This window comes from Lepisma saccharinum, chromosome 1 (assembly GCF_977018435.1).
Source record: "Lepisma saccharinum chromosome 1, izLepSacc3.1, whole genome shotgun sequence".
In the NCBI taxonomy this organism is placed as follows: Eukaryota; Metazoa; Arthropoda; class Insecta; order Zygentoma; family Lepismatidae; genus Lepisma; species Lepisma saccharinum.
The window spans coordinates 88,426,305-88,453,478 of NC_139229.1; the positions used below are offsets into that span (position 1 = coordinate 88,426,305).

The 27,174-nt window shown below is 39.3% G+C and overlaps 1 protein-coding gene across 1 annotated transcript in view; it reads right to left on the reverse strand.

The window, feature by feature from the left end:
- The window catches only part of LOC145984186 (trace amine-associated receptor 8c), a 170,084-nt gene that overhangs the window by 42,609 nt on the left and 100,301 nt on the right, over window positions 1–27,174 (reverse strand). Inside the window, exon 4 of the mRNA XM_083117698.1 lies at window positions 3,866–4,159. Coding sequence (XP_082973824.1) covers window positions 3,866–4,159 — 294 coding nt within the window. The remainder of the gene's footprint in view (window positions 1–3,865; window positions 4,160–27,174) is intronic.

Consider the following 27,174-nt stretch of genomic DNA (forward strand, 5'->3'; position numbering starts at 1 on the left):
CTAGTTCACTGACACCTTTTAAAATATATATTTCTTGAAACGCATGGTCGTTCGCAGGATATTTTCACGAAGGCTTGAGCAATGTATTTTTTCCAGGGGGACAAACTAGGCATATTTCCCCCCATAATAGTGTTACACTATGAAAAAACACTCCAGTTTCACGTTATTCCTGCACATCTCTTATAAATATAATTATAAACATAATTTACTATGACTGAAATGAAATTATATGAGTGAAATATATGAGTTTTAAGTTGACATTGAATTTCCAGGAAGCCTTGCCCACCCCCTTCCGGACGTAACGTGTTTCAAATTTTAAAACCATCTAAATGATATTTTAACCAAGGATAAGGAATATATTAAATGAGATTTCCTCCCCACAAAATATTTGTCCTCGTGTCTCCCCACTAATTTTTTACATTAGCCTTTGTCGAACCAGACAGTTCACAATTTTAAAATTAGCAACTTATTTTCTTACAGTTTCAAATGCATGTATTACTCTATTGATTACAGGAATAAGCACTTGGGTTCTATATTCTTTTTTGCTGGAAGGAGACACACTTGTTTGTATATAGTATAATATATAATCTATATGAGCCGTCGACCTCCGTGGTCCCCACCACAGGTCCAGGTGTTCGAATCCCGACCTGGGCACAGGCGTTCTTCAATTTCATTATATCACCTCTCATCTTCATCGTCAAGAAAAGCCAAAAATCAATGAATCAAGTATTTGAAGAGCTGTGAAATGCCCCTACATGGAAAGGGTCTGGGATTCATACAGCTTCTTACAAATGAGTGCCTCGGAGAACCTTGTGGAATAAAGTCGGCCGGGGCGTGGTGCTGATCACATCACCTCCAGAGATCTTCGAGGTTGAGCCTTACCTTCACATCTCTCTATACGGCTTCGTTGCATGTCGCAATGTGTAGGTAGTAGTTGTACCTGGCTTTCATTGCCTTTTATATAGCCACTGTGCTATGTGCCTCCACCGGGTATCGAACCCGGGATTCCTTGATTACAAGGCGACGACGTTAAGCCTATACAAGAAAAATACGAAATAGAAATTTTGAATTTACCTATGCACGGATAGGCTGGGCACAGAATCACTGAAATGTGACCCTGGTGGAGATCGACGCGTGCGTCTAGCAGGCGACGACACTTGCCGATACACAGCTGCGAAGACGAAATGGAATTAGCCCTTCGACCTTCGCAGCTGGGAAACTACAATTATCCAACTCGAAGAGACACTTTCCAGATAGCCCATTCTGTCCGGCAAGAACGAAACATTCCTTTGTCCTTTTTAACGTGCTCCGACGCTCCGAGGAAGGGGAGGGGAGCTGACGCATTCGAAGAGAAACCTTGTCCTTTTAAATTCCTTTCATTACTCAGCGCCTCCCTTGTTGGGAAGATAAAGGGAATTTGGTTTTCGGGAACCACTCGCAAGAACTGTGCTTATTGTCTTCAAAATGCAATTACGAAGTTAAGAAGAGCATCACTATGAAACAAAATGAGCGAATTTCTTTTAAATAAGCTTCTATTGTGTGTACTTCGAACTAAAGGCTGCCAAGATTGTATTTTATATTTAAATAAAGTGAAAGGGGCTAAGAATGACTAAAGGAATGGGAGCAATTAATGAATTAATGCATGCAGTACATAATCAAATTAAAACCGTTAAAAGAGTATTATTTTGTCACCAAAGTTTCCTAGTTTTGTGGATGAAAGGGTAAAGTAAAACACGTGTTGAAGCTTGCATGGTGACAAATGAGCAAACATTTTCCAGGGAGTTCTGGAAACATTTTCCCAGCTTTGGGGGCTAACTTCACTCTCTATCTTCACAGAATGAGGTTCAGTACGCGGCAGTGTTTGTAGATGGAGGGCTAGTCGCGAGGAGAGTCTTCTGTGCAGTCCGCGCTTTTCAATATACTAGCTACATTCCGTGACGAGTGAAGTTAGCTTTCAAAAGCTCAGATTATTTTAGTGCTCATCTGGTTGATTTAGTGAGAAATTATCCTCACAGGTAAAAGGATTATTAATTAAATTAAGTATGCCATTGTCCAGAGCACAATAAATTTGAGAACTGAATCTTGTTATTATTTCTAGATATTTCACGCATTATCTGCGTTAAAATAGTGTTGTTTGTGTGTTTATGAATGAAAATTGTTATTTTTGTTGGTGTTAGTTCAGTAATCATACTTTCAATTACATAATACGCCGGCAATTGTAGTTATGCTTAAAATCGTAGTTTGCTACGGTGAAATTGATTACAGAGACATCTTGGTTCATTGCCTTCAGTGAAAAGTTGCTGGGTATGAGGAAAACTGTTCAATGAAACAAAAGCGCAGGAAATGGATGAGGGGGATCTAATATTTGATTGGCTGTAAAAAAAATATCTCATCCCAATTTGTATTTAAGGTAATGCCCACTTGATAATTATTAAGTGCCACTTAGATGGATTTCTGTTCCCTTTCTGGCCAATTATTTTTATACGATTTACAAATGAATCAGCACTCTTAAAAATAATATTCAGTTGGCAGGTTTTCTGGGAATAGCTCGCCGATATCTTTAATGGATGATGCAATATAAATCTTCGTCGAAGCCATTCAGAGAAACATTTAAACTCTGGTATTAATTTCCATAAATTCGACTTTTGCTGCCTTCTTGAAAACTTCTAGTGTGTTCAAGATGTAACGTATTGTCAAAAATTGTATTTTAAGCCCATTTTTTACTTGGATAGGCTAATCGGGACTGGGTACAATTAAACTGCGATGGAAACAACTGCGCAATGAGTCTCCATCTGAAATCAAACTCCGAGCCCCTTCATTACGAGACGAGAGTGTTATCCACTGTTCTATTGGGGTCCCTCAAATTTAAGTGCTCGATTGATAAAGCATGTGCAATATCTGTGTTCTTAACCACTGTATTGCACCATGGTTTCATGATCTATATATTCACAGGCTACAAAATATCACATTGCTAAAAATTGAAAATACAGGGTGTTCCACAATAAGGATGACCAGTAAAATATGGAAATTATATCAAAATCAAACCATGATGCAGCATATATGAATAAGTTTTAATTATGGCAAGTTGGAAGCATCAGGGACCCCTCTGATGTAAACACAGTGTGGCAAGTCTTGCCATTTTGACAAATATTGCAGCAAGCACTGCAGGAGCGATATGCGAGCCTAATTTTGGTAGTGATGTGCTTCAGTTCATCCAATGTGTGTGAACTGTTTTTGTTCCTTCAGCATTTCTCAAAGAATGAATGGGATTCAGATCTGGTGTCCAAGGTGACCAGAACACTTTCGAAATGATTCTGTTCTTACAGAATTTGGTTTGCACCATAACAGTCCACTCCAAAGGTCATGCATGGCGTAGTGGTAGCGTCGTCGCCTTGTAATCAAGAGGTCCCGGGTTCTATAACCGATGGAAGGCACATGGAACAGTGGTTCGGATCACACTTTAAACTATAGTGTAGGTCCAGTCCCGATTAGCTTATCTGTGCATAAAGTGGTAAACAAAAACTCAAACGATTCTGTTCTTAGTTAGTTAGTTAAGTTGGTGTTTTAAGTCCACTTTATGCACAGTAAGGCTAATTTGGACCGGAACTACAGTTTAAAGTGGTGTCCGAACCACTATGTACCTCCATTGGGTATCGAACCCGGGACCCCTTGACTACAAGGCGACGACGCCACAACTGCACCATCGAGGAGACCAATTCTGTTTTTAAAGAAGAAGGTGTTGAACTGTTTGAATTTATTAGAAGTGTGCCACTTTGTGGCAACACCTGAATTTACTGGGTCAACCTAACCGTGAATCACCCTGTAAATTTTGTGTCGCCTTGTATATAAGGAAACGCCCACCTACCTTCTCGACACATGTCCCACCGACGTCCTCTGGTGACGTAATGGCGGCGCAGACGACCCTCTTGAGGCGCAGCTTGTTGACGTGGAAGGCCGACCCGTAACAGTACATGAGTATCATGGTGGTGGGGAAGTAGAAGAGGCAGGAGGTCAGGATCCGGATGCTTGGCCGTGAGTAGAAAGGGTCGCAGGCCATGAGACCCGTCGAATTGAAATAGTAACCGCCGCGTGGCAGCACCATCACCGCAAACAGGCTGAGGAAGGTAACCCAGGTCAGGCTTATTACAGCCACGCATCCCTGCAAGAAAAGAAATAACTTTTAGTTAGTAATAAGGATTAGTCAAATGCACAAAATCCGTGACTCAACAGGATTCTAGTCAAACAAAACCCGAAGGACTCTCACCTGAAATCATTTCATCATAATACATAAATAGACAATGCAGTACGGAAAATTGAAACCTAAATCTGGATAAATCATTTCGGGTTCGTTTTCCGATTGTTTAATTCCAAGGTATCATGTATTAATCACTTAGATTTCTTTTGATGCCTGTTAACACATACTTCCGAGGCTTAGTGATTGCTTACTGAGTTTTCTGGAGAACGATTTTACCCTTTCTACATGCATATTTGTTTGCAACAGCTATTCCCTAGTTTACTGCCATCTTGGATACGAACTGCTGCTGCCATCTACTTCACGTGCGTGGAGTGTGAAGGGGGTTTCTGGCTCTCAGCAGACGATCAAGTGATATCTAGTCTCGAGCACGGCAACCCTTCGAGTCTCACGTGAAGATAGCGCTTGATGAAACTACTCTTTACATCATGTTTTCTCGGATGAATAGTATTATCGGCTATTATTTTAAAAGTAACCATCGTCTTCTGTACTATAAGATTACACTTCAGTACACATAAATAGCTTCACTTTAAAGTATGATGCCGGTAAATATACAAAGGCTACATTAGCTATGATACATAGTTATCTTACATTAGTTATGTAAATATTCACTTTCCTTTGCTCACACTTATATTCTATAAATAACAAAGTGACCTGAAGGAGGAAGAACAACCGTAGAAATTTCAAATTAACAAAATAATGAATTCCATACATGTAGTTTCAGCATTAATTACATTTCTTCATGTGGGGTGCAAGGGGTGCCTTTCAGACATCACCCAAGTGTCAAATTCCCTTCCATGTAATACCCCTTGAATTGTAGTTTGCAGACTAACGAGGTTTTGGCGTCACACAGTATAACCCTCTGTGTAACTTACGTCTTGCCCAGCCCCATCGTTTAATCAATTTCACCTTATCACCATTCATCCTTATCGTTGCGATTAGCTAGTAGTGGCAGAAAAGCGACATAAAACAACCGAATCAATAATTTCAACATTTTCATCTCATGTAATCATTTCAAAAAAATGCTTTTAGTGTCATTTTAAGAAATGTGACTTAAGTCAGTCGTTTGTCTTCGTTAAGATTTCGAAAAAGCTTAAGAGGAAGAAAATGGATGTCATAATCTTTTAAATAACAGTGTAAATTCCAATATCCAGCTTGATAACGATTGTGACGGTAATTAACCATAATTGAACAAGAAAAAAATGTAAATTTTGAAAACAACTTTTACATTAATAAATTTGCATTGCTTTATTCCTATCTATTTTAATCTCGACGATGACGATAAATGATAATCGTATGAAGTAGATGACGAAACACACTTCCATTCCTTAATCCGAAGTGGAACTTAGAAACTATGGATACTTTGCGCGTTTCTCTAACTACTCCAGCACAGAGGCCGGCGAGAACTTTTAATACAACATAATATTAAATTAAATATGATTTACTGTTTTATAAAAAATAGAGTAGTAAAACATGTTACTATACACGCGATTTAATATTTTGCAATTAAATGTGCATTGGTAACTGCATAAATTATAGCAAGTTCGATTAACGTACTCAAAATATTTCAAAAAATTCCTTTTGACCTTCCCTAGAGAAGATAATGGGGACAATCTTATCTCCTCCGTATATTCAATTAAGTACCAGCTTCTTACAAACAGAACGGGTTATTTTTCAAAATGTTTTTAAAAGAAAATTTAAGTTTTATGAATAAATATTTTTAAATTAAGAAAAATCATGCAAATTACTATGCCCATAGTTATTAACAGATGTTCCGTAATGTAAATAAGATATAAAATTTAATTTTCTTTTAATAAGCAGAACATTGTCAAATTTTTTGGACGTTGCTTTTTATCAGATATTAAAAATCCCGAGTAATTTTATTTTCCCTTTCATCAGCCTCCAACCTCAATTTTTGGTTGGTAAATGTAATTATTTTCTTTATAAAAAAATTTAAATTGCACACGTCTGGCATAAATGAGTTACTACAATTGAATTCTTAACAATTATCTTATATTAATCAAAGATTCCCATTTGATAATGATATTATTTCTTGTAGAAACTGATCAATAGTTTTCTACAGAAGAAATAATGTAACCCGTAACATCAGTGACATCTCTGATCAACTTTTACACAAAGTAATGTCATTATCAAATCTGAAACTTTGATTAAAGAAGTGTTAAGGATTTGACTTCAGTCATTTGTTTGTGCCAAAGATAGGCAGTTTAAAATTTATTATATTCAATAGAAGTAATATTCAAGCCAGAGTGGTTCGTTTTTGTTATCAATATTTCACGTCATAATCATTTTGCTTTTGTACGATAGTTCAACAACATTTTTTTCAACCTTTCTGGCTGAAATTACAAATTAAGGTAAAAGCAGAACTTGCCCTAAATTTCTAAATTTTTCGTCCATTCAGGGACATGATAGCGGATTAATCGCTGATTAATGGTTCCAAGTAAACGGAAGAGGAGACTTCAACTATTGTTAAATGCGCAAGATTGCGCAAACCACGAAAGAACCGGAAGCTCATAAAACTCCAGTGGTTTGAACCAATTCTTGGCAACCGTACAAACCCATCAGAATCACGTTCAGATGGTTATCGGGGCGTGACTTGCTTTCCGGCTGCGCGGCCTTGAACTTTCAAGGTAATGGAGAATGTATGGGAATAAGTTTTGAAAGTGGCTACCAAAAATCTAGTAAATAGCATTTACTTCTTGCAAAGTCAGCAATTTTTTATTAATTTAGGGAACATACTCAGCTTTTTCCAGCTGATTACAAACAGTCTCCAGGAATTACTTAACGGAAGGGTGAATACAGAAAAAGATAAAGATGATTCCAAATACAACACACTTTGTCAGGTTGCCATAGTTTAAACCAGAGAATATATAATGCGTAATAATGGGATAAGAACGATGTACGGTCACCGGCAATAAAAATGGGGTAGAAGTTGCCATTGAAAATTTGCTGTTGAAATCCACTTATCACCGTAGAGTTAGGCAACACGCGTAACGCCTCGCATGGAAACTAGCATTTCAGGATCTAGGCCAGTGACTACAAATCTACTTTCAAGCACCATTACCTTCATTTTTTTTTTAAAAAAAAGGGGGAATCCCAGAATCCAGCTTCCACCAGCATACATTCGAAGGTATGCCCTTATGGCTTGGTGCCTAAAAAAGACCAGGACGTCTTTTACATGAATGTTGGTTCCCCCGTTTTTCTTCTCTTTTCTGTATTGTTTAAATGTCACAAGTTGTCTTGATTTTACAAGTGTCTTGTGCAGACATTCAGCAGGATCAAGTACCTGGGCTGTACGGTTGTCCTGTATATACAAATATATATATATTACATCTTCTAAATATATAAAAATGGATGTATGTGTGTATATATGTATGTATGTTTGTTCCGGCATAACCCTCGAATGCCTGGAGCAATTTCAACCAAACTTGGTATCGTACACATATCACTTACAATCTGGAAAGAAATACTGTGGGGGTAAGACACCCCTGGCACCCCTAGGGGTGGGGGTGGGAATGGATGACGTAAAAATAACACTGGTCCACATTTTTTCAAAAGTTGAACGATGTTTTGAAATGAATAGGTGACTCTGAAAGGATTTTTCATGCTGAATTCAAATTTGAAAACCGTTTTGCTCCATCACGTCACAATTTTTCACAAATCGTGAAAACTGAATAGCGTATAGGGGTCTATTATAGTATTATTGGGATCATTTGGGGTTTATATAATCATATTACAGACACAAAGAATAAATAATTTTTGCAAATATAGTAATCAGTGGGACATATATTGAGATTGTAAAATCTATATTATATACTATATTCATGTACATTTTCATTTACACATGTCTAGAAAGAGTTATAACATAGTATATAGAGTATAACATTTCGAATTACTGAGACTCAGGATCAAACTTCATTCTTTTTTACTTTCTGCCTTCCCCGACACCCGAAGTAGGAACATCTCTTTTTAACATCCAACAAAAATCTGCCATCATGGAAACATTCCATCGTCCCTGGTATCTCCGTTCCATCTCTGCTATGTCCTTGTGAAATCTTTCCCCGTGCTCCTCGCTGAAGTGTCCGAGATTACTTGGAAAGAAATCTAGATGTGAGTTAACGAAATGCAATTTGAGGCTCATTTTACAACCAAGTTTACATAAATTCGTTAGCAGATTTTTCACAAAATGTTCATAGTTAACGTGTTTTTTCATTGCCCAGAAAATGGGCAACCACCATTTTGAAACTTACCCAGGCATCCCTTTCCGTAGCAGTCATTATTTCTTCAAAATCTGCATCCAACATCAGTTTCCGTATCTGAGGGCCAACAAAAATACCCTCTTTGAGCTTACCCTCAGTGACGGATGGAAATTTCCTGGCAATGTATTTAAAGCATTCGCCGTCTTTGTCTAACGCTTTCACAAACTGTTTCATTATCCCTAACTTAATATGCAACGGAGGAAGCAGTATTTTAGACGACTGAATTAATTGCCGTTGTGTCACATTCTTCTTCCCTGGAGAGAGAGATTCTCTACTTTTCACTTTCCAATGATTCTCCCTGTCCCGACTGTCCCATTCGCACAAGAAGCAGGGGAATTTTGTGTTCCCAGCCTGGAGACCCAACAACAAAGCTATCACTTTGAAATCTCCACAGACAGACCAACCATGTTCTTCATATTTCACTTTCAGTAGCATGAACCTCAAAGTTTCATAAGTTTCCTTAAGCGACACAGAATATGCAACTGGAATCGATGGGAACACATTACAGTTATTTAACAGAACACCCTTCAGACTAGTCTGTGATGCATCAATGAAAAGTCTCCATTCACTTACATTGTAAGAAATACCATACAATTCTATGACTTTCCTTATGTTGTTACAATAAACAAGGTTTTCATCTTCAGTAAAGTATGGGAGTAGCTCTGTCTCTCGATGCCTGTACCATGAGAAATGTGTTCATGGAGACAACAGGTTTTTCTTACTCAGTCGGGAACCAAGAAGTTGGGCACTCTCCTTTGGTAAATTTAGGTCTCTTACGAGATCATTCAGTTCATGTTGTGTGAAAGGTTGCGGAGTGCCTGTACTTGTACCAGGACAGAAATCGTCACTGTCATCATAGTGTGCACGTTCAACTTTAGTGTCACTTGAAGTGCTGCAATTATCACTACTCGTACGTGGTACAGGTACAGGTACATCTGGCCCATGAGGCACGGGCCTAATGGCCGATTGTATGTTGTTGGGGTAGCTCACATTGTTCTTAGCACTGAAACCGCTAACATCTATAGCACAGTAATAGCAGTCATCAATGTGATTTTTTGGTTCCCGCCAAAACATTGGTATTCCAAATGGCAATGCTTTCCTCTTGCCACACTTCCACAATCGCAAAGCTTCCACACATGTTTTGCAAACTTCATGCGGGGCCCAGTTTTTATCCTGATCACCTACTTTAACACCAAAATATTCGTGGTAAGCAGACCTCACAAATGTGGTGATACGTTGTCTTTGCCTCTTCACTACATAGCTTCCACAAATGTAACAGAATACATGGGGCGAGTTCAAACACTTTCTGGACGACGACGACATTGTCTCTTGACATAACACAGCACGAACTATCGACAATGACGAAAACTTCATCAAATATTTTGCATTCCTACTGCTATTTACATATATAATATCTACAATACACTTAACTAAGGTTTTCGGATCACGTAACCTTATACACGGTAAATAAATACTGGGTGAGTCTTTTAAAAGAGGCCCCGTGGAAAATGTGCTCCTTGCTTGTAGGCAACCCTGGTACACCGAAGAGAAGAGCGGGGCAGAGAACAGTCCAGGATATGTCATGTCATGTCATGTTGTCGAATATGCTTGGCACCGATATCCTGTACTGTTCTCTAACCCGCTATTCTCTTCGGTGTACCAAGGTTGCCTCATGAAAGGAGCGCATTTTCCACGGGGCCTCTTTTAAAAGACTCACCCAGTATAAACAGTACTATTTGCATTAGTTGGTATCGAATAACAAAACTTAGAAACAAATTTATTGAATCATTCATTGTTACTAGGCGTCTTCAGCAATTTTGTTAATCATATAATGTAATAAGAGGTGCACTGCCATCTATCGGGAATATTATTAACTTCTAATTTCTGGGCAGGAATTACGATTTATACAACAATGAAGATTTCTAAATAACTGAGGGGGATACAACAAAAACAAGGTCACTTCTGAAATCAGCATCAAATGTAGTTTCAGAAACCACAATTAGTTTCCAAACATCAGAACACATGTCGACCAGTGTAATCGAAAACGATCGATATTAATGTGGAATCCGTAGCTTTCGGGGTCGGTAAGATGAATAGTGACACTCCCAATGCCGTTCAATTTATTTATTTTTGCTCCTGGAGGTGAAACTAAAAATGTTGTTCATAATCAAGTTTTGAGTTAAATTAATATTATAGTGAATTTGTAAAAGATTTTACTTTATAATTTGTATACTGTACTTATACTTTAAAATACCTGTAAATAAAATTAATTACATTTTACGCTATAGTTAGAATTTATTATTTTCCTGTCTAATAGAAGATTGGGATAAATAAATACCCGGGCAACGCCGTGTAATCAGCTAGTTAAGTATAAAATGGATAAACATTCTTGCATGATGTAAGTGTAGTGTAACAATGTATGTAAACTACCTTCCTATTGTAGGTAAACTGTTTCTTTATGTAGAGATCAATCTATGGAAATATTCATTTCTATTTTTGCAACTTTCAGCTAAATAATGATCACGTGTTCGTGAGTACGTTCGGTAACGGAAGTTCAGCAGGTGCCAACTTCCGTGGTTATCACATCACGATTAGACGCTCGAGGTCCCGGGTTGAAATCCCGGCCTGGACATGGTGTTCTTTGTGAGTGTTCTTAACTTCGCGATTCGCCAAAAGTGGCTCACACAAGGTACTAACAAAAATACCAACACTAGATTATTGTTACTTATTAACTGTAGGTGTCGCTTTTCTGCTACTTTTGACAAATCACGTTTATGAATGTATTTCGGTATTTCGATGCTTTATAATTTATTCCTTTCAATAGATAATAACTAAGTTACAGGTATTTGGCATAAATGAATTATTGAAATCCATTTTCAACACATTGTCCTCTATTAATCAATGTTTCCCATTTGACGATGATATTACTTTAAATTGATCAATAGTGTGGCGCAGATGTAAGTAATAATGTAAGGCGTATTTTTCATGAATAGTTAACCAATTTTCACACAAAGCAATATCATTATCACATTGGAAACTGATTAAATAAATATGAATTTTAAAACTATTCTTACTTAGTGTGGCTTTTGTGCAACTTTTCGCTAATGGCGAAGGTGAGGGTGAGTGATGACACTGATAAAGGGACATTTACAAAGAACACAATTGCAAAGGCCGGGCCCCAGGCGTCATAGCGCGCTGTGCTAACCACTCCGCCACGGAGGTCAGCTTTCATTAAAGGAAGACAATGAAACAATGATGAGACACTCGCACCTATACCAGAACTCGAACCCGAAATAAATTATTAAATAATAATCATGACGACAATAATAACAAAAAGGTAAAAGGAAAGTGCTCCCCTGTGCTTTGCACCACGCCATGTAGGCGTATAGGGGGTGTGGAGTTAGGGTCTGACACTTTCTTGATCACGGCCGAAGGTTGGGATCATGTGATCAGCACTACGTCCCTGGCCGCCTTTACTCCCAAGAGTTTCCTCCAGGTAGCCACTCTAAATGACGCTGGCTGGGCGTCGCTTGAACAGGTGGAAAAAATACCCGCCGTGGATCGAACCAGGGTCCCTCGCATGGTAGTCAGACGCCCTGAGATACCGCGGCTCTGATGACCATAATTATACAATTTAAGAAAATATATATGGCAATAATTCTAAAATTTAAAAAAAACTGGGGCAGAAACGAAAAATAACAGTTTTGTTTGATATTCCTTCTTTTGTAAAGAAAGCATTAAGCAATATAATTCGGAAAGATGCGTTGGTTTCGGTACTTCCTTACCCCACCTACTTGAAAAGAGATTATACTCGAGAATAACAGTGGGAAGAACAATGAGAAAATGATCTAAAGCCACGAAGGGATTACCGTAGCCTAATGGTGTCGTTAGATAGACCGTGAGAATGAGGGAAAGACGGTGAAAAGACAAAAAAAAGAATTCTGGTTAGGAACGCTGCCAAGTTCTTATAAAAAAGACACGAAAAAAAGGCAAGACCTGATAAGAGGACTAAAAAAGTGGGAAAAGACGCTGAGAACATGTGGAAGTGATCCAAACCTCTTATCGCCTTTTACTTTCTTCGCTTTTGCTCCTCCCTCTGGTCTTCGTCAGCCAATCAGCGAAACCCGATGAGCAAAACTTTCAACAGACGGAGTCATCAAAAATTGTTTCGTTATCATTGGCTTATGTTGCGTTTTTAAGATATTAAATTTTGGAGGCGGGGAACTTCTATTGTTGCGCCTTGCTGAGGACCGTGGGGAAATATCAAGAAGAAGGTTTTATGGAGAAGTTGACGAGAAAAAATCTAATAAGAGATTGAATCGGAAGATTCTGTGAGAACTAAAATTTATCTGCGGCGCTCCTAACAGCTCTAATCAGGTGACGGAGAAAATGTTCAGAGAATTTGCCCGCTTTCCAAGGACAACTAAGATTCTTACGTCTTGTGTTGTGAGTGTATTGTTACTTTAGTGATTAGTAAACGTAAAGTAAAGTGCTCCCCTGTGATGTGCACCATGCAATGAAGGCGTATAGTTGGTTTGGAGTTAGGGACGCACACTTTCTTGATCACGAAGGTAGGGATGATGTGATCAGCAGCACGCCCCTGGCCGTCTTTACCCACCAGTTTCCTCCAGGTACCCACTTTATACAAAAATCCCGGTTCTCCCCCGCCGGGATCGAACCCGGGTATCTCGCATGGTAGTCAGACGCCCTAACGACTGAGGAACCTTGGCTCTTCTACTTTAGTGAATGAATAAACTAATTAGAAATTGTGAGTGTGTTGGCACATATGGACATTTTGCACCCTTCAAAGTATGCGGGGGAAATTCCTTAAAATCCTTACTTGAGAGTTAAAAATGGGGTGTAAAAACCCCCCTTGGGAAATGTCAAAAGTGCAGGTTGTAAAGTGACCTGCACAGCAAACACGCAACGCATTAAAAAGTTAAGGTCTGAAAAACTTCCTCAGAAACAGTCGAAGAGGCCCGCTTTTCTCAAAAAACTAAAAACTTTTCTTAAACTAGTCATCTTCCAAAATGGATGGTAAACAATTTGATAAATTAAAGGATTGTCCGAGGAAGTAAAATTGGCACATTCGAGAATATGCGCACACTTAAAATAACGTTACATACACGACACAGAACAGTCCAGCCTTGCGGCAGTAAATGACCATGTGTGAGACGGATGTGTCAGATTCGAAGTCAACTTAAAATGACTAGACCTATTCTTCGACGGGAGGGAATGTACAGATCATGCACCAGTGGTGGGCTTGATAGAGATAAGCTTGTTCCCCTTTACATAGTCCTGATGCTACGTGTCAAAAACATAGAAACGAAACATTCTGCAGGTCCCTAGTTGGCAGAAAGTGAGCAAGAACATCTCTGCGTCAGCAGACTTGGCAGCATCGGCTGCTTCACTCCCCTTGATGTCCACGTCACTAAGGATCCAACAGAAGCTAATGTATAAATATGAAAATCAGATTTTTGACGCGCATTTCTAATGCTTTACAATATTTCATCAAGGCCGCCCGCAGGATTTTTTCTCAGGGGGAAGAGCAGTGGGAGAAAAGTGGGTTGATGCTTTCCTCCAGTTAGGAGAATTCTCATAAAGCATCCCCCTTGTAATTTGCATAGCCACTTAACCTGTTGTCTTTCACGGTACCCTCATCCAGGTTTTCACGCTACAGTTTCAAAATTTGAATTATATGATTTCTTACGAGATATCTCAAGGGAGAAGTGCCCCCTGGACCCCCTCTGCGGGCGCCCTTGATTTACATCGTACACAGCCAACGGAAAAGATAGTAGGCAAATTGTCGATAGTTTATGTTTTCATTCTTTTCTCCTTCATCCTGTGCAGTTTTAAGGGATGCAATTCTGTTGATGCGAAGAAGATGTTGTCCTCAGCTGATTGACGCTTTTATTCCAATTCGCTGATTGATTCATTTGGTTTATTTTACTTCCCTTTTCTGCCGCTTCTGGCTAATCGTGAAGATGAGGATGAATTATGAAACTGATGAAGGGACAGTCACAAAGAACACCCATGCCGGGATGTCACCCATGCCTATTTCATGTCATGATCAATATACAGGGTGTTTGAAAAAGAACTCCCTAGTTTTAAATATAAATTTTATAGGGAAAGTAATGAAAACTTACATCAATGAGTACATATCATGAAAGAGGATTCCTTCAAGTTTTGTTCAATGTTATTACACCTCAACGTGGGATCCATTTGTTGCCCTGCACACGTCGAGACGATATTCCACTTCTCGCCACGTATTCACCAACATTTCAGGTGTAACTGTCCCAACCGCAGCGACGATTCTTTCCCGTAAATGATGGATGTCTCTGATCCTAGCACTGTACACAACATTTTTTATGTGGCCCCAAAAGAAAAAGTCCAGTGGGGTTAAGTCTGGGCTTCGTGGTGGCCAAGGTATTGGGCCAGCCCTGCCTATCCACCTTCCTGGAAAGCGAGTGTTGAGAACCGCACGCACCTGTTTACTGTAATGAGGTGGGGCGCCATCTTGTTGGAAAAACACAAGCCCCTTTTCCGCCTCAATATGCCGCAAATGCCCCCCTGTCCCCCCTAATCGCCGCTACTGTTTGAGGACTTCACCTACTACATTACTTTTGCCGTTGAGTGAACTTCAAGACCAAATATAATATCATTTTGTAACCACAAGTACCGAAACCTTTCTCAGTTACACAATCTTATTATTATTTCAAAGATGGCAGCACTGTAAAATGAATATAATATCAATGGGAAATTAATAAGCAGGAATACTAACTGTACAATAATGCACAAGTTAAAGCAAACTTATAAAGTTTAGTGACATGTAAAGAGGTTGTACTTTCTGGTTAGTTTACTAAGTAATACTTCTACTCGTGATTCAGCTTTCCTCGGCGAGAGATCCTGTTTTTATTAACTGATATTCATACGGATATTTATAAATAGTACTGTTCCTATTTCGAATGATGACCTAAGTTACTCTTTGGAAGATAAGGTTTTAGTATATTACAGAAGAGTTAAATTGTAAGTAAAGTGATTATTTTATTCCCTCTTGGAACAAAGCGCGCGGTAGTAACATCAATTCATCTTTTCATGGAAAAGAAAACGAAAGAGCTCTCAGAATTGAAACAAAAGGATAATTCAAACGTTTGAAATACAACTGAAATTTTGAGCACGATTTTAAATCTGATTCAACTATATGAGACAAATGTCTTTGTTTGATACTTTCTCTGATAAAAGAAATTTACAATTGATTTCATAAGCGAATTAGTTTCACATATTCGACTTGAATACAATAACATAGTCTTGCAAGACAAGTGAGATTTCAATCACCACCCTTACACTTATGCAGGTCGAAACACAGAACAGATAAGCATCGCGCGTAATATGACGACGACTAGACAGAGTTTGCTATTTTAAGAGAACACGACACACAGAAAGGGTTCATTCCTCCGGAAGCTAAGTTCATTTTACTGCCGCCAGAGGTCATTTCGGTGCGTGCCAGCACAGTCGAATCGCCGTCTGCAAGCACAGGCTCCAACTTTCAAAGCGTTCAAAATCCTAAAAAATCCAAACATTCCCTTCCCGCTGCTTTTCGAACTAGAGCCATCTACCGGATGAATGCGAGATTACCGCAAGCGAGACACGCATATAAAGCGCTCGTTCGATCTTCTTTTGTTCCTTATCTCTCGCTGACGTGATATCATACGCGTAGCCGCCAGAACTTCGCTCATTGGACGATACTTTACAACTTTGCGCCCCCTGGCGCTTATCTTTTGTGACAGTTTTCGAAAAGTTCACGTTGTCCTTTCTACAGAGCGGACAAATTACTACGTAACAATGAGTTTCCTGTACAGTTGAATTAGTTGCCGTCGTTTTATTAACTTTGCATTTAAGTTTAAAGCAAAACTTTTTATAACACTCTAAGGTTAATTTCAAATTTATGGAGAACGAAGATTGTGAACATTTGCTTCTAACATTCTCTCCTAAATCTAAAAATTCGCTTTATTGGAAAAATACGAGATAGTTTGAGGTCTAAGTCCACCTTATGCACCCATAGGCTAATCGAGACTGAGCGTACAGTTTAAAGTAGAATACGAACAACTATATGCCTCCACCAGAACCAGAGATCTTTTGATTGAAAGACGACAACGTTACCACCATGTGCCAAATACGAAATAATAAACAATTTATAAACTAAGAGATAGTAAGCAATAAGTAAAAATTAGAAAAATACGAGAAAATAATAATTTTGATAGTAAATGAAAATTTGAAATACATAATTCAATATCACTAAAATCATCTATGAAGAACTAGATAGAATAAATATTTTTGAATTTTGTTTCCGATTGATATTTACCGTCTCTTTTTTACCACTTCTGGCTAATCACGATGAAGTTGAGTAATGATTAGATTAAATTTATGTAAGGACTTTCTCACAAAAAGCATCTATGCCCAGGTCGGGACTCGTACCTGAAACTTCGGTGGCGAGAGCTAATAAATAATTTATGAAAATATGAAAGAGTGGTTACTATATTTTTGAAAATTCAAGAATAAACAAAAATAATAATTTAGAAAACTGCAATATCAGCGGGGAAACGCATATATTCAATTGTCAAAAAACATACCAAGATATACTGTGCGTTCGCGTTTGATTTGCCAGGAAATTTGGAGCAAAATTTCCATAATTTGAGATCTGAAGACGTATTATTGCCCATAAAACCGATAAGTAGAATACAAATAAATAAAAAAAAGTAACAAATGTTTAATTCTTATGGTATGAGCGTACGCCGTTGTCATTTGTATCTTGAACAATTACCCTCTCTCAATAAATCTTTATAGTGCTTGTTCATCTTTGTCCTGTTAGAAAATATCCACAATTTCATAATATCCTGAGACATATACAACCCTACATACTCTGAAGTTAAAGGTGTTGCATAGTATGTGCATTTCTTTTTCCTCTGGCATCTGGATAATAAACCTTTTCCTGCTCCCACAAAAATAGGCATAAATAGGCTGGAGAGTTCAATGAACTATTCGATCTCTAATTACGCACAAGTAATGATCAGGCTGGAAAGTTCATACGAACTAACCGATCACTGATCCAACCATGTTTTTCCTCTGACATCTACATAGGGAACTGTGCTTAAAAAGAATTTGGGGGGAGATACGCTGGCTTTCGTAGTCTACTTATCATAGCACTTTGCTGAAAACTAGAAGTAGCGAGTTCGAATCCCAAAGTCTGGATGAGATGATTCCGTAATAATCCACAAATAATGGAAATACTTTAATATAAAAGAACCTCCAAATCCCAGACAATAACTACCATTTCGCAGACAGGAACTTGACAATCAGGAATGCAGTGTCAGACATTACCTAAGCTCTTCCTGGTCACCAACGGCGTAAACACGTAAACAGGTGAAACCCAGGAAGATGCTACAGGTGACTGACTCTGCATTACTTAGTAAAATCCATCACAATAAATATCTGGGACGATAGAGGTCATTAGTGAGTATTAAGCTATCAGCCAGAGGGAGCAGGATCACGATCAAGAAGTCTAGGAGAAGGGGAGTGAAGCTTGAGCATTCAGATTAGGATCACAAGCGGACACTTCCTTTATTAACCAGTCCGTAGTTGGGCACCTCGAGGAACCACTTCCACACAATCAGAGACAGGTACTTCCATTCACCATGCTGATCCAGTCTTTGAGGGTATGAAACTAAAGTGTTGTGTTTTGCCATTCATATGTGTATTTGTCACCTCTTACACGTTACCTTTAAGCACTCCATGAGCAGCGAGTATGCCATCATCGAGGATGAATGATGAATAAGCTACATAAGCCAGATTCGATCCCTACTTCCTTAGGGTACGTAACGATTCTTTATCCAGTTCAGAAAACAAACTCTGTATCTGTCGTACTCAGAAAAAAATTGTCAAGTAGAAGTGTCGTTGTGACAATTTGAAGTTTCTCAGCCATCCCGGTGGCTACTGAAGGTTCGAAGTTCGAGTCCGCCTTTTGCTTTGTTCTTTCATCAATTTCTTCTATTAGCCTTTTTCAAGATACATGGTGCATAAATAAGAATGAGTTGATATATGGAGTATATATCTAGTATGTTAAAATTACCTAATTCCGAACGTTAATTTTTATCGCGAGAGAACTTATGTTGGCAACTTCGATGGGAATACGCTTTCATCCTCAACGACAAAAAAATGATCGATTTCCAGCACTTTAATTCGCTTCTCTGCCAATTTTTGCTAATTCCAAGATGAGGACGAGTGATTATATGATGAAATTGATGAAGAGACACTCGCAAAGAATACCCATTCCGAGGCTGGGATTCTAACCCGGGTTCCCTGTTGTCGTAGCGCGCTGTGCTAACCACTCTACCACGGTGGTCGGCAAAAGATGCAGGAAAAGTACGGAAAATAACAAAATACAAAAGCAGAATAAAATGATTGATGAAACAATAAGAAGCATTAACAATTGTACCGATGTTCGAACCAATGTTCCTTTGTTTTGCAACTCGTTGCTCTTGCAATTAAATCACGTAGTTTGGTCTCTTGAAGTCTTTCACATGGCTACAAACCTGAGGGAATAATCTAATTAATAATGCATTGGCAACGAGGAGGCGTCAAGATGTATTACATCAACATAATACGCCTGTTTATGAGCTTCTCCTTCCAGAAAATGCATAATACGAAAATTCTTCATTACATGTTCACTTAAAAACGCCAGACTCCGCCAAGAAAGGAAAATTAACTGAGGCATGAAAAGTATCTTCAACGAAGCACATTATGTCTAGGCGCTGCCTGCGACAATAAAAACCCTTCCGACGAAAGTAAAAAAATGTAAGTGGAAATAAGAATTTTGGTTCACACGATCCTCATCATTTAAACACTGAGCGTCCCGTTAATAATTGAGTGACATCATCTTGGCTGAGCGTGTAGATGCATACCGTTTATTAAAATACAAGCAACGAATGCATTCATGAGACAATTGCTCTTTCTAAATAATTCTTGAAGCTTTCCTTGTGGCAAATAATACTATCCTATCTGGATATCAAACAGGGCAGTTCCGGATAGGATTTCGAGATATAACGTCGCTCATTGAAGTACTGAACGTCAATTCCTGAAAATGAGAGTGACTTTAGCTCTCAATCCCTGAAGATGATAATAGCGTTAGCTCTCAGTCCGTGAAGATGAGAGTGACTTTATCTGTAAAACCCTAAAGATGAGAATGTATGTAGCTCTCAATCCCTGAAGATGAGAATGACGTTAGCTCTCAGTCCGTGAAGACGATAGTCATTTTAGCTATAAATCCCTGAAGATGAAAGTGACTTTAGCTATAAATTAATGAAGATGAGAGAGATTTGAGCTATAAATCTCTGAAGATGAGAGTGTCGCTAGGCCTCGATCCCGTAGATCAGAGCGACTTCAGCTATATCCATAAGTATGAAAGTGACTTTGGCTCTCAAATCCTTATAGACTAAGGATGATTATCTCTCAAAATCTCGGAAATGACCTTGCTTATATATCGAGAGAATAAATCAAACCAATCAATTACTATCCATGACATTCTTACTAGCGAATAGTCCGCAAACTGGTCAAAACAAATAGACACGTTAACCGTATTTAGAAAAAGCAGTCATATTGGAAATTAAAACCGAAAGAATAAGTAAAGCTTACGGACACTAAAGGTAAGTTCTTGGATCTTGCCGACATCGTATATTTAAGCCGAGATGGGAACGCCCAATTAGGTATTACATATGTATAATGTCGTTGGACCGCCGATTCTGGAGGCACGGAGTATGTATGAGATGCTCGGTTGCTGGAGTGGGATTACGGCCCTCGGCTGCTGGACGGACTTCCAAAGACGCAGGGGATCTGCATAACGCTGGCGCAGTGTGATTTCAGAGGAGAATTAATGCGGAGGAATTTGCCTTGGAGAGGCCATCCGAGACTCAAGAAAGTTCCAAAGCCCGAAGCAAAACAGAAAAGCGACAGGAATATAAAGTGACAGCGAGAAGCAAGTGAAGCAGAGAGGGTAGTGCTCCATTGCTGGGAAGACAAAGGAAAAGATCAAAAACCTTGAGCGTCTTAGCCCTGATTACTCCAAAGCATCTCTACACAGCCCATACGAGCTACTGGTTAGCACAGAGCGCTACGACGCCAGCGGTCCTTAGTTCGAATCTCAGCCTGGGTATGGGTGTACTTTGTCACTTCATCAATTTCATCATATCATCACTCATGCTCATCGTCACGATTGGCAAACGTGTAGACCCTAAGTAACAAAAATTAAATCAAATCATACACTAGCTAGTCATCTCCGCAACTTCACGATATAGAACATAAAACTGGGCGAACACACCGAACTACCACACCGCAGCGTCTCAAAACATCCTTAACCAGAATGAGGTCCAATAAGTGTACAAAGTACACATCGTCACCGTACAAAGTATTGATAAGGGATATTGGTGAGCACAAAGCTATCTTAAAACATCCAGCAAAACACCATTAATTTCCTGGGGTTCCCGATGGTAACGCGATCAAGAGGTCCCGGGTACGATACCCGGTGGAGACCCATAGTGGTTCGGATCCCACTTCAAACTCTAGGTCCAGTCCCGATTAGCCTTACTGCTCATAAAGTGGACGTCAAACGCAAACTCACTAACTCATCATTCATTTCTCTCACACTGACCCAATCAAACAGCCAGCCAACACACATTCATTCCACTGCTGTAGCAGAAAGACTCCTGGTTACTACGGGTTTCGCCTTCCGTAAATGCAGAAGACGCTTTTGCATTCCGACGTGTACAGACGTCTGGAGACGCAAAAAGGGTCGTGGCCACGAAGAACTGAGCCTGACTGAGTCCGAACACCTGACCGAGAGAGAGGTACCACCGGCGAGACGTCGCGACGATGGTCGTCAGATTCATGGTCGACGTCGTTCTGAGGAAGGGAAAGTACTTTGATTCCTGTTGGTAAGGCAATAATTATTGTGGCTGCAGTAAAATATGCACGTCTATTCCTACAGTAAATATATGATGTGCTCATACAATAAATCCTAGGAATCCAATTGCTATTATTGCATAAATTATTCCTAGAACTCGAAAGGTTTCTTCACCGGAGACCAGAGTGCCACCATGACAGACGCTGCGTGAGAGATGTGGACCACTCCTCTGCCATTGATTGGCTCAGGTCAATAGGTCACCTTCATTAATTTATCCTCTGCCTGGGAACAGGTCACCAACATTCGGTGAAGAATGAGTTTCTCACTAGGAGTGCATTTATTTCAACATCGTCGGAAAGCCACTGAAAAGGAAGTACTGGACAAGAGAATATGCATTTCTCCCCATGTTGCAAGTGAAAGCGGTTTCTTAAAGTTTATTAATAGCGTATCATCCTTAACAAGGTTTGGAGCAGGAGAGAGTTTAAAAGTTGGTGGTTTTTGGGAGGGAGGGGCAGTTGCTTTGGGAGATCGAGAGAAGGAGTTGAGTTTTGGATCTGGGAAGAAAGGGTTGATCTTTGCACCAAGTTGGGTGCGAGTCTGTCGATCAAAGTTTAGGAGAACACTCAGTTTTGGGCTCGAACGATTTCAGGACAAGGAAGATGTCATTCGGAGTGAACTTATCGTAAATAGTTAAAAATACTTTCTGTGCGTACGAAGCTAAAGGACACCTATTTGATGACATCTGCTGGACAAGACAGGTAATCCCTTTTCATTAATCATGAACGTGTCGGTTCAGTCGCAAAGTGTATGCCACCTTTCATTTCAGTGTTTGTTTAGATTATGTTAGTTGTACATCCTTCGCATGCTTTACGGAAGCCTAAGCTACTGATTGGGAAGTAACGTATCCCAAGGTTCGATCCTGGTGCCATTAAGGTAATGTCGAGGCACCCTGAATAAGGGGTGTTCGTGGTGATAGACCACGCTTAAGAGTCATTTTAAGTAAAATAAAAAAAATAAAAAAATATAATCTAAGTACAGTATTAGTAATTGTATAATAGTAATATAATCCTGCAATTTCAAATGTTAGCACTGAAAAAACAGTAACATTAATCCTTGGTGATACGCAGAAATACGAATTTCAGTGTACTGGCACGCCAGTCTAGAAAATTTTGAGAACCCCTGTTCTAGAGCATTCACGAGATTTTTCGTGTGTCTTACTTTCGCATCGAGGCAACGGCGAATGCTCTAGAAGGAATTCTAAGCAAGTGGATGTAATTTTTCAGATTTTGGAACATCATAGCGGTTTTTTGAAAGCAGAGAAAATTTCAGAAACCGCTTCGCTGGAGTCGCTCAAGGGTCAGGCAGAGCCTTAAAGCATGTACATCCCTGCTGGACTCTTTCATCTCTGTGCCATACTCGAGTAACGCATCAACAATATTACTTGTTTACCGCCTATTGTCTAAAAATATCGATAATGAATGTAAATGGCAGTACACAATAGATAGTTATCTTACAAGAAGAGGAGGAGACGAGATTGAAAAAATAAATTTTCTTTCCTCTCAAGCCAATGTAATATCTTGTTTCGGAGAGAAACAAACATTTTTATCAACATCTCCTGCATTTAAATGCAGCCAACTATCCATAGATGCATCGTATCAAAGCGACTACAGAAGGAAAATGCTCCATTACAATAATAAGTTATTCCTCCTTTCCTTTGAGCTTGGCAAACCTATGTGCAATTCTTGCGGATAGGGGGGATATACTGTTCAGCCAGTTCCTGCACCACTTTCTACAACTCTTCCTGATAATGGATACGTCTATCCTTGTAGCTCCCATCTGATTTATATGAGTCTGCTTCTAGCCGATAAGCTTTTTTTCTTTATGATGCCGCTTCACTTTGTCCCTCGCGGCACTGCGGAAGTGGCCTGTAATCTTCCGTGAAGATTTTCCTATATCTTGGTGTAACGAGCACTTTTTATGGTTTCTCGGTAAAATGTAGGTGAATATTTTTCTCTTGTCGCCTCCAATTTGCGATGGCTCCAACTGCAGAGATGAAAGGATGTGGAGTGGTGAAACGGGGCTTCCTGAGAATACGTCGTTGAAATTGTACTTTTAGGTCCTCCTTGGAGAATTATGATGTAGTGATAAGCGTACGCAACAAATTCCAACATCACTGATGACTTTTCTGTTTGGCGGATTACTAGCCCCTAGCTGAGGGGGTGGATACGAAAATCTGTTTTAGATGCTGTAAAATGATACACAAATTGAAATGAGCTTTACCTTGATTCATGGCGGGTTGTATTGACTATTTTTGCTGAATCTGTTTGACCAATGTACGTCTTTGAATGTTACTTGTTAGTGATGCACCAGTTGAATGATGCCTGTGAATAACAATGTACTTGTTGAAATGGTGCCTGTAAATGATGCACCAGTTGTAATGATGCCTCTGAATAAGAATTCACTTGTTGGAATGATGCCTGTAAGTAATGGACTTCTTGGAATGGTGCCTGTGAACCTGTTTGAATTGCGTCTGTGAATGATGCACTTGTTGGAATGATGTCTTTGAATGATGCTCCAATTCAAATTATGCCACGAGTGACACACCAGTTGGAATGATGCATGTGAATGATGCACCAGTTCAAATGGTTCCCTGATTGGAATGAAGCCTATGAATAATGTACCAGTTGGAATGATACATGACGTGATTCACTAATTGGAATGATGCCTTGAGTGATGCACCAGTTGAAATTATACATTAAGAGATGCACCACTTGAAATTATGTCTGAATCATGTACCAGTTGGAATGAAGCCTTGACGTAAAGTTCTTGAGTAATATACAAATTGCAATATCGTCAGCAAGCGCTACACCCGCTGGGAAGTTAGCCGTGTCTTCAAGTACCTCCAACTTATTTTACAAGTCTTACAATTTTTAAAACTAAGAAGTCCAAAAGCTAAACGAGCGTACCCATCATTTCTCTCCATCCACTCATTACCGCTCTGCAATTTGATTTTTTTTTTTTATGTTTAGGTTTCGAATGTCGTTTTCCCCTAATTTTGGGGCGCTGATTCCAAATATGTAAGCAGTTTTCTTTTATCACGTCCAGATTGTTGAAAAAAAAATGAAAACAAAATTTGCATATTGAACCATTACCGATATATATTTATACCCTTCTACAAGATCATTGCCATGCTTAAAAACGTGGTGTATATTATAATTATATAATTGTAAACATAATATACGTACATTTCACAAGAACTACCAAAAAGTGATATTATTTACAGTGACCTAACTTATTTTACAGGCAGGAATTTTCGTCTTTTTGAACTTCTTCCATATGCATGAGAAGTACTTTCCCTTTTCAGGGACCAACAGTAGTCTGCCATTATGTTCACAGTCCATGTCTTTCCATGTCTTTCAAATCCTGATGGAAACGTTCACCCTGTTCCTCGCTGTAAAATCCAAGACAAAATAGTCAATATGAGCATGTAGGAAGTGTAACTTCAAACTCATGTTACAACCTAGTTTTCTCAAATTTTCCAACATGGTGTTCACAATGGTTTTGTAAGCTGGACTCCTTCTGTTTCCTAGGAAGTTTTTTACATCTTTGTAGCTCTCCCAGGCTTGCTTTTCCGTTTGGGTCATTGTATCCTCAAAATTGGGGTCACACATTAATTTCCTGATCTGAGGTCCAGTAAAAACACCTGCTTTCAGCTTATCTAGGGTCATTCTCTGATAAACACTACACATGTACTTAAAACATTCACTGTCCTTATCTAGGGCACGTACAAACTGGCTCATGATACCCAATTTAATGTGTAAAGGAGGGAGAAGAACTTTTGTGGGTTTCACAAGGGGCACATGCATAACATTCTTTGTTCCGGGTATCAAGGGTCCTCTGGTTGGCCACTCCCGCCTTTACCAGTGATTTTGTCTGTCTCGACTATTCCACTCGCACAGGAAATAGGGCATTTTTGTGTAGCCTATCCCATTTGTATTCCCAGTAAAAGGTTGATAATTTTGAAGTCACCACATACAACCCACCCATACGCGGAGTACTTCACACACTGCAATAGAAACTGCAAACTTTCATATGATTCTTTCAAAGTAATAGAATAAGCAACTGGTACAGATCCAAGAACATTCCCATTGTGGAGTAACACACCTTTCAGGCTGGTTACAGAAGAATCTATGAAAAGCCTCCATTCAGAAGTTACATACTTTACACGAAGCCACGTTACAAGTTTCGGTATGTCATTGAAGAAGATCATAGACCTTTCTTCTGAAAATAAAGAAACTATTTCTTGTTCCCGGGATCTGTAACATGAAATTTTAGTGCCAGGTAACAATAAATGTCTGTCTTTCAGTACAGAAGCTAACAGTTCAGAACTTTCCTTTGGTAACGCAAGATCACGTACCAAGTCATTCAGTGCGGTCTGACTAAATAAGTGTGGGGTATTATCACTTGTACTGATCCACTGATGTCCGTTGTATCGCTTACAACTTTCTTTCGAGGCGATGTACAGCTTGAAGATGGACGAGAAGGAATAGGTACACTTTCGTCATGTTTGATTGGTCTCATTGCAGATCGCAAATATGGATAACCTTGCACTTGAACTTGACAAAAATAACAGTCATCCGTATGGTTTAATTGTTCCCTCCATACCGTTGGCAGAGCAAAATAGAATTTCTCTCTTTGTCTGTTCATCCAGAACCTCAAACCTTCAACACAAGTCTTACATACTTTCTGGGGTGCCCATGGTTTATTTTCATCGCCAAGCATAAGTCCAAAATATGCAAGGTAGGCTTCTTTGACGAATGGCGTTATCTTTAGTTTTTGTTTACACAACATGTACTTCCCACATATGTAACAGAAAGTGTTCGGGTCCTTTCTGCAGCCACGTGAAGACATTGTTGTCCGAATATACACAATTTGTCACTTCATGCAACCGTTCAGTACTACGAATACAACACACTCGACCACCCGTGGAACAAAAAACAGTTGAATTAGTGTTGCCAGACCACATACAAAGGTGTAATCACAATTTGACTCTAAATGCTCTCCATGCCCTCCTATGGTATATAAACGGGACTTTTATGAAACACAAATTCCTGATTTTCTCGAAAACATGACGTGATAGGAAAAAACGGATTGCACCCTTGAACTCAGCGTGAAAATTCCATTTAGGAACACTCATTCATTTGAAAACCTCATTTTTGCTGCTGAGCAGTGTTATCTATCGCTTCTATAATTTCTCTCCTTTAAAACGTCTCTCTTATGACAACACGAAAACATGATATAAATATATATGTACATATATCCAATTTGAGTATACAACTTTTGGATTTTGACGCCATTATTGCGATGTAACCCTTCACAGACGTAATCCCGCCGCACTACAGAATCACGCGGTGCAAAAGTTGGTATGAGTCATTGCACGTGTGTCAAACACCAAACATCTTCTCGGTCAAGCGCCGTATTTCATCTTCTGACGAAAGCCCGAAATGGTTTCGTGGTTAGGTTAGGCATGTTATGTTTAAATCTCTTAGCTTAGCATAAATACAATATAATCTGTCCCGGCTACATTTTTGTACACGCTGCTGCGAAGGCTGGTAACAGCAGTTGCTTTCCCCCTCCACGCAATCCCGTTCCCTCTCCAGTGTTCATTGGCGGAGCCGTCTCGCGTCACTACT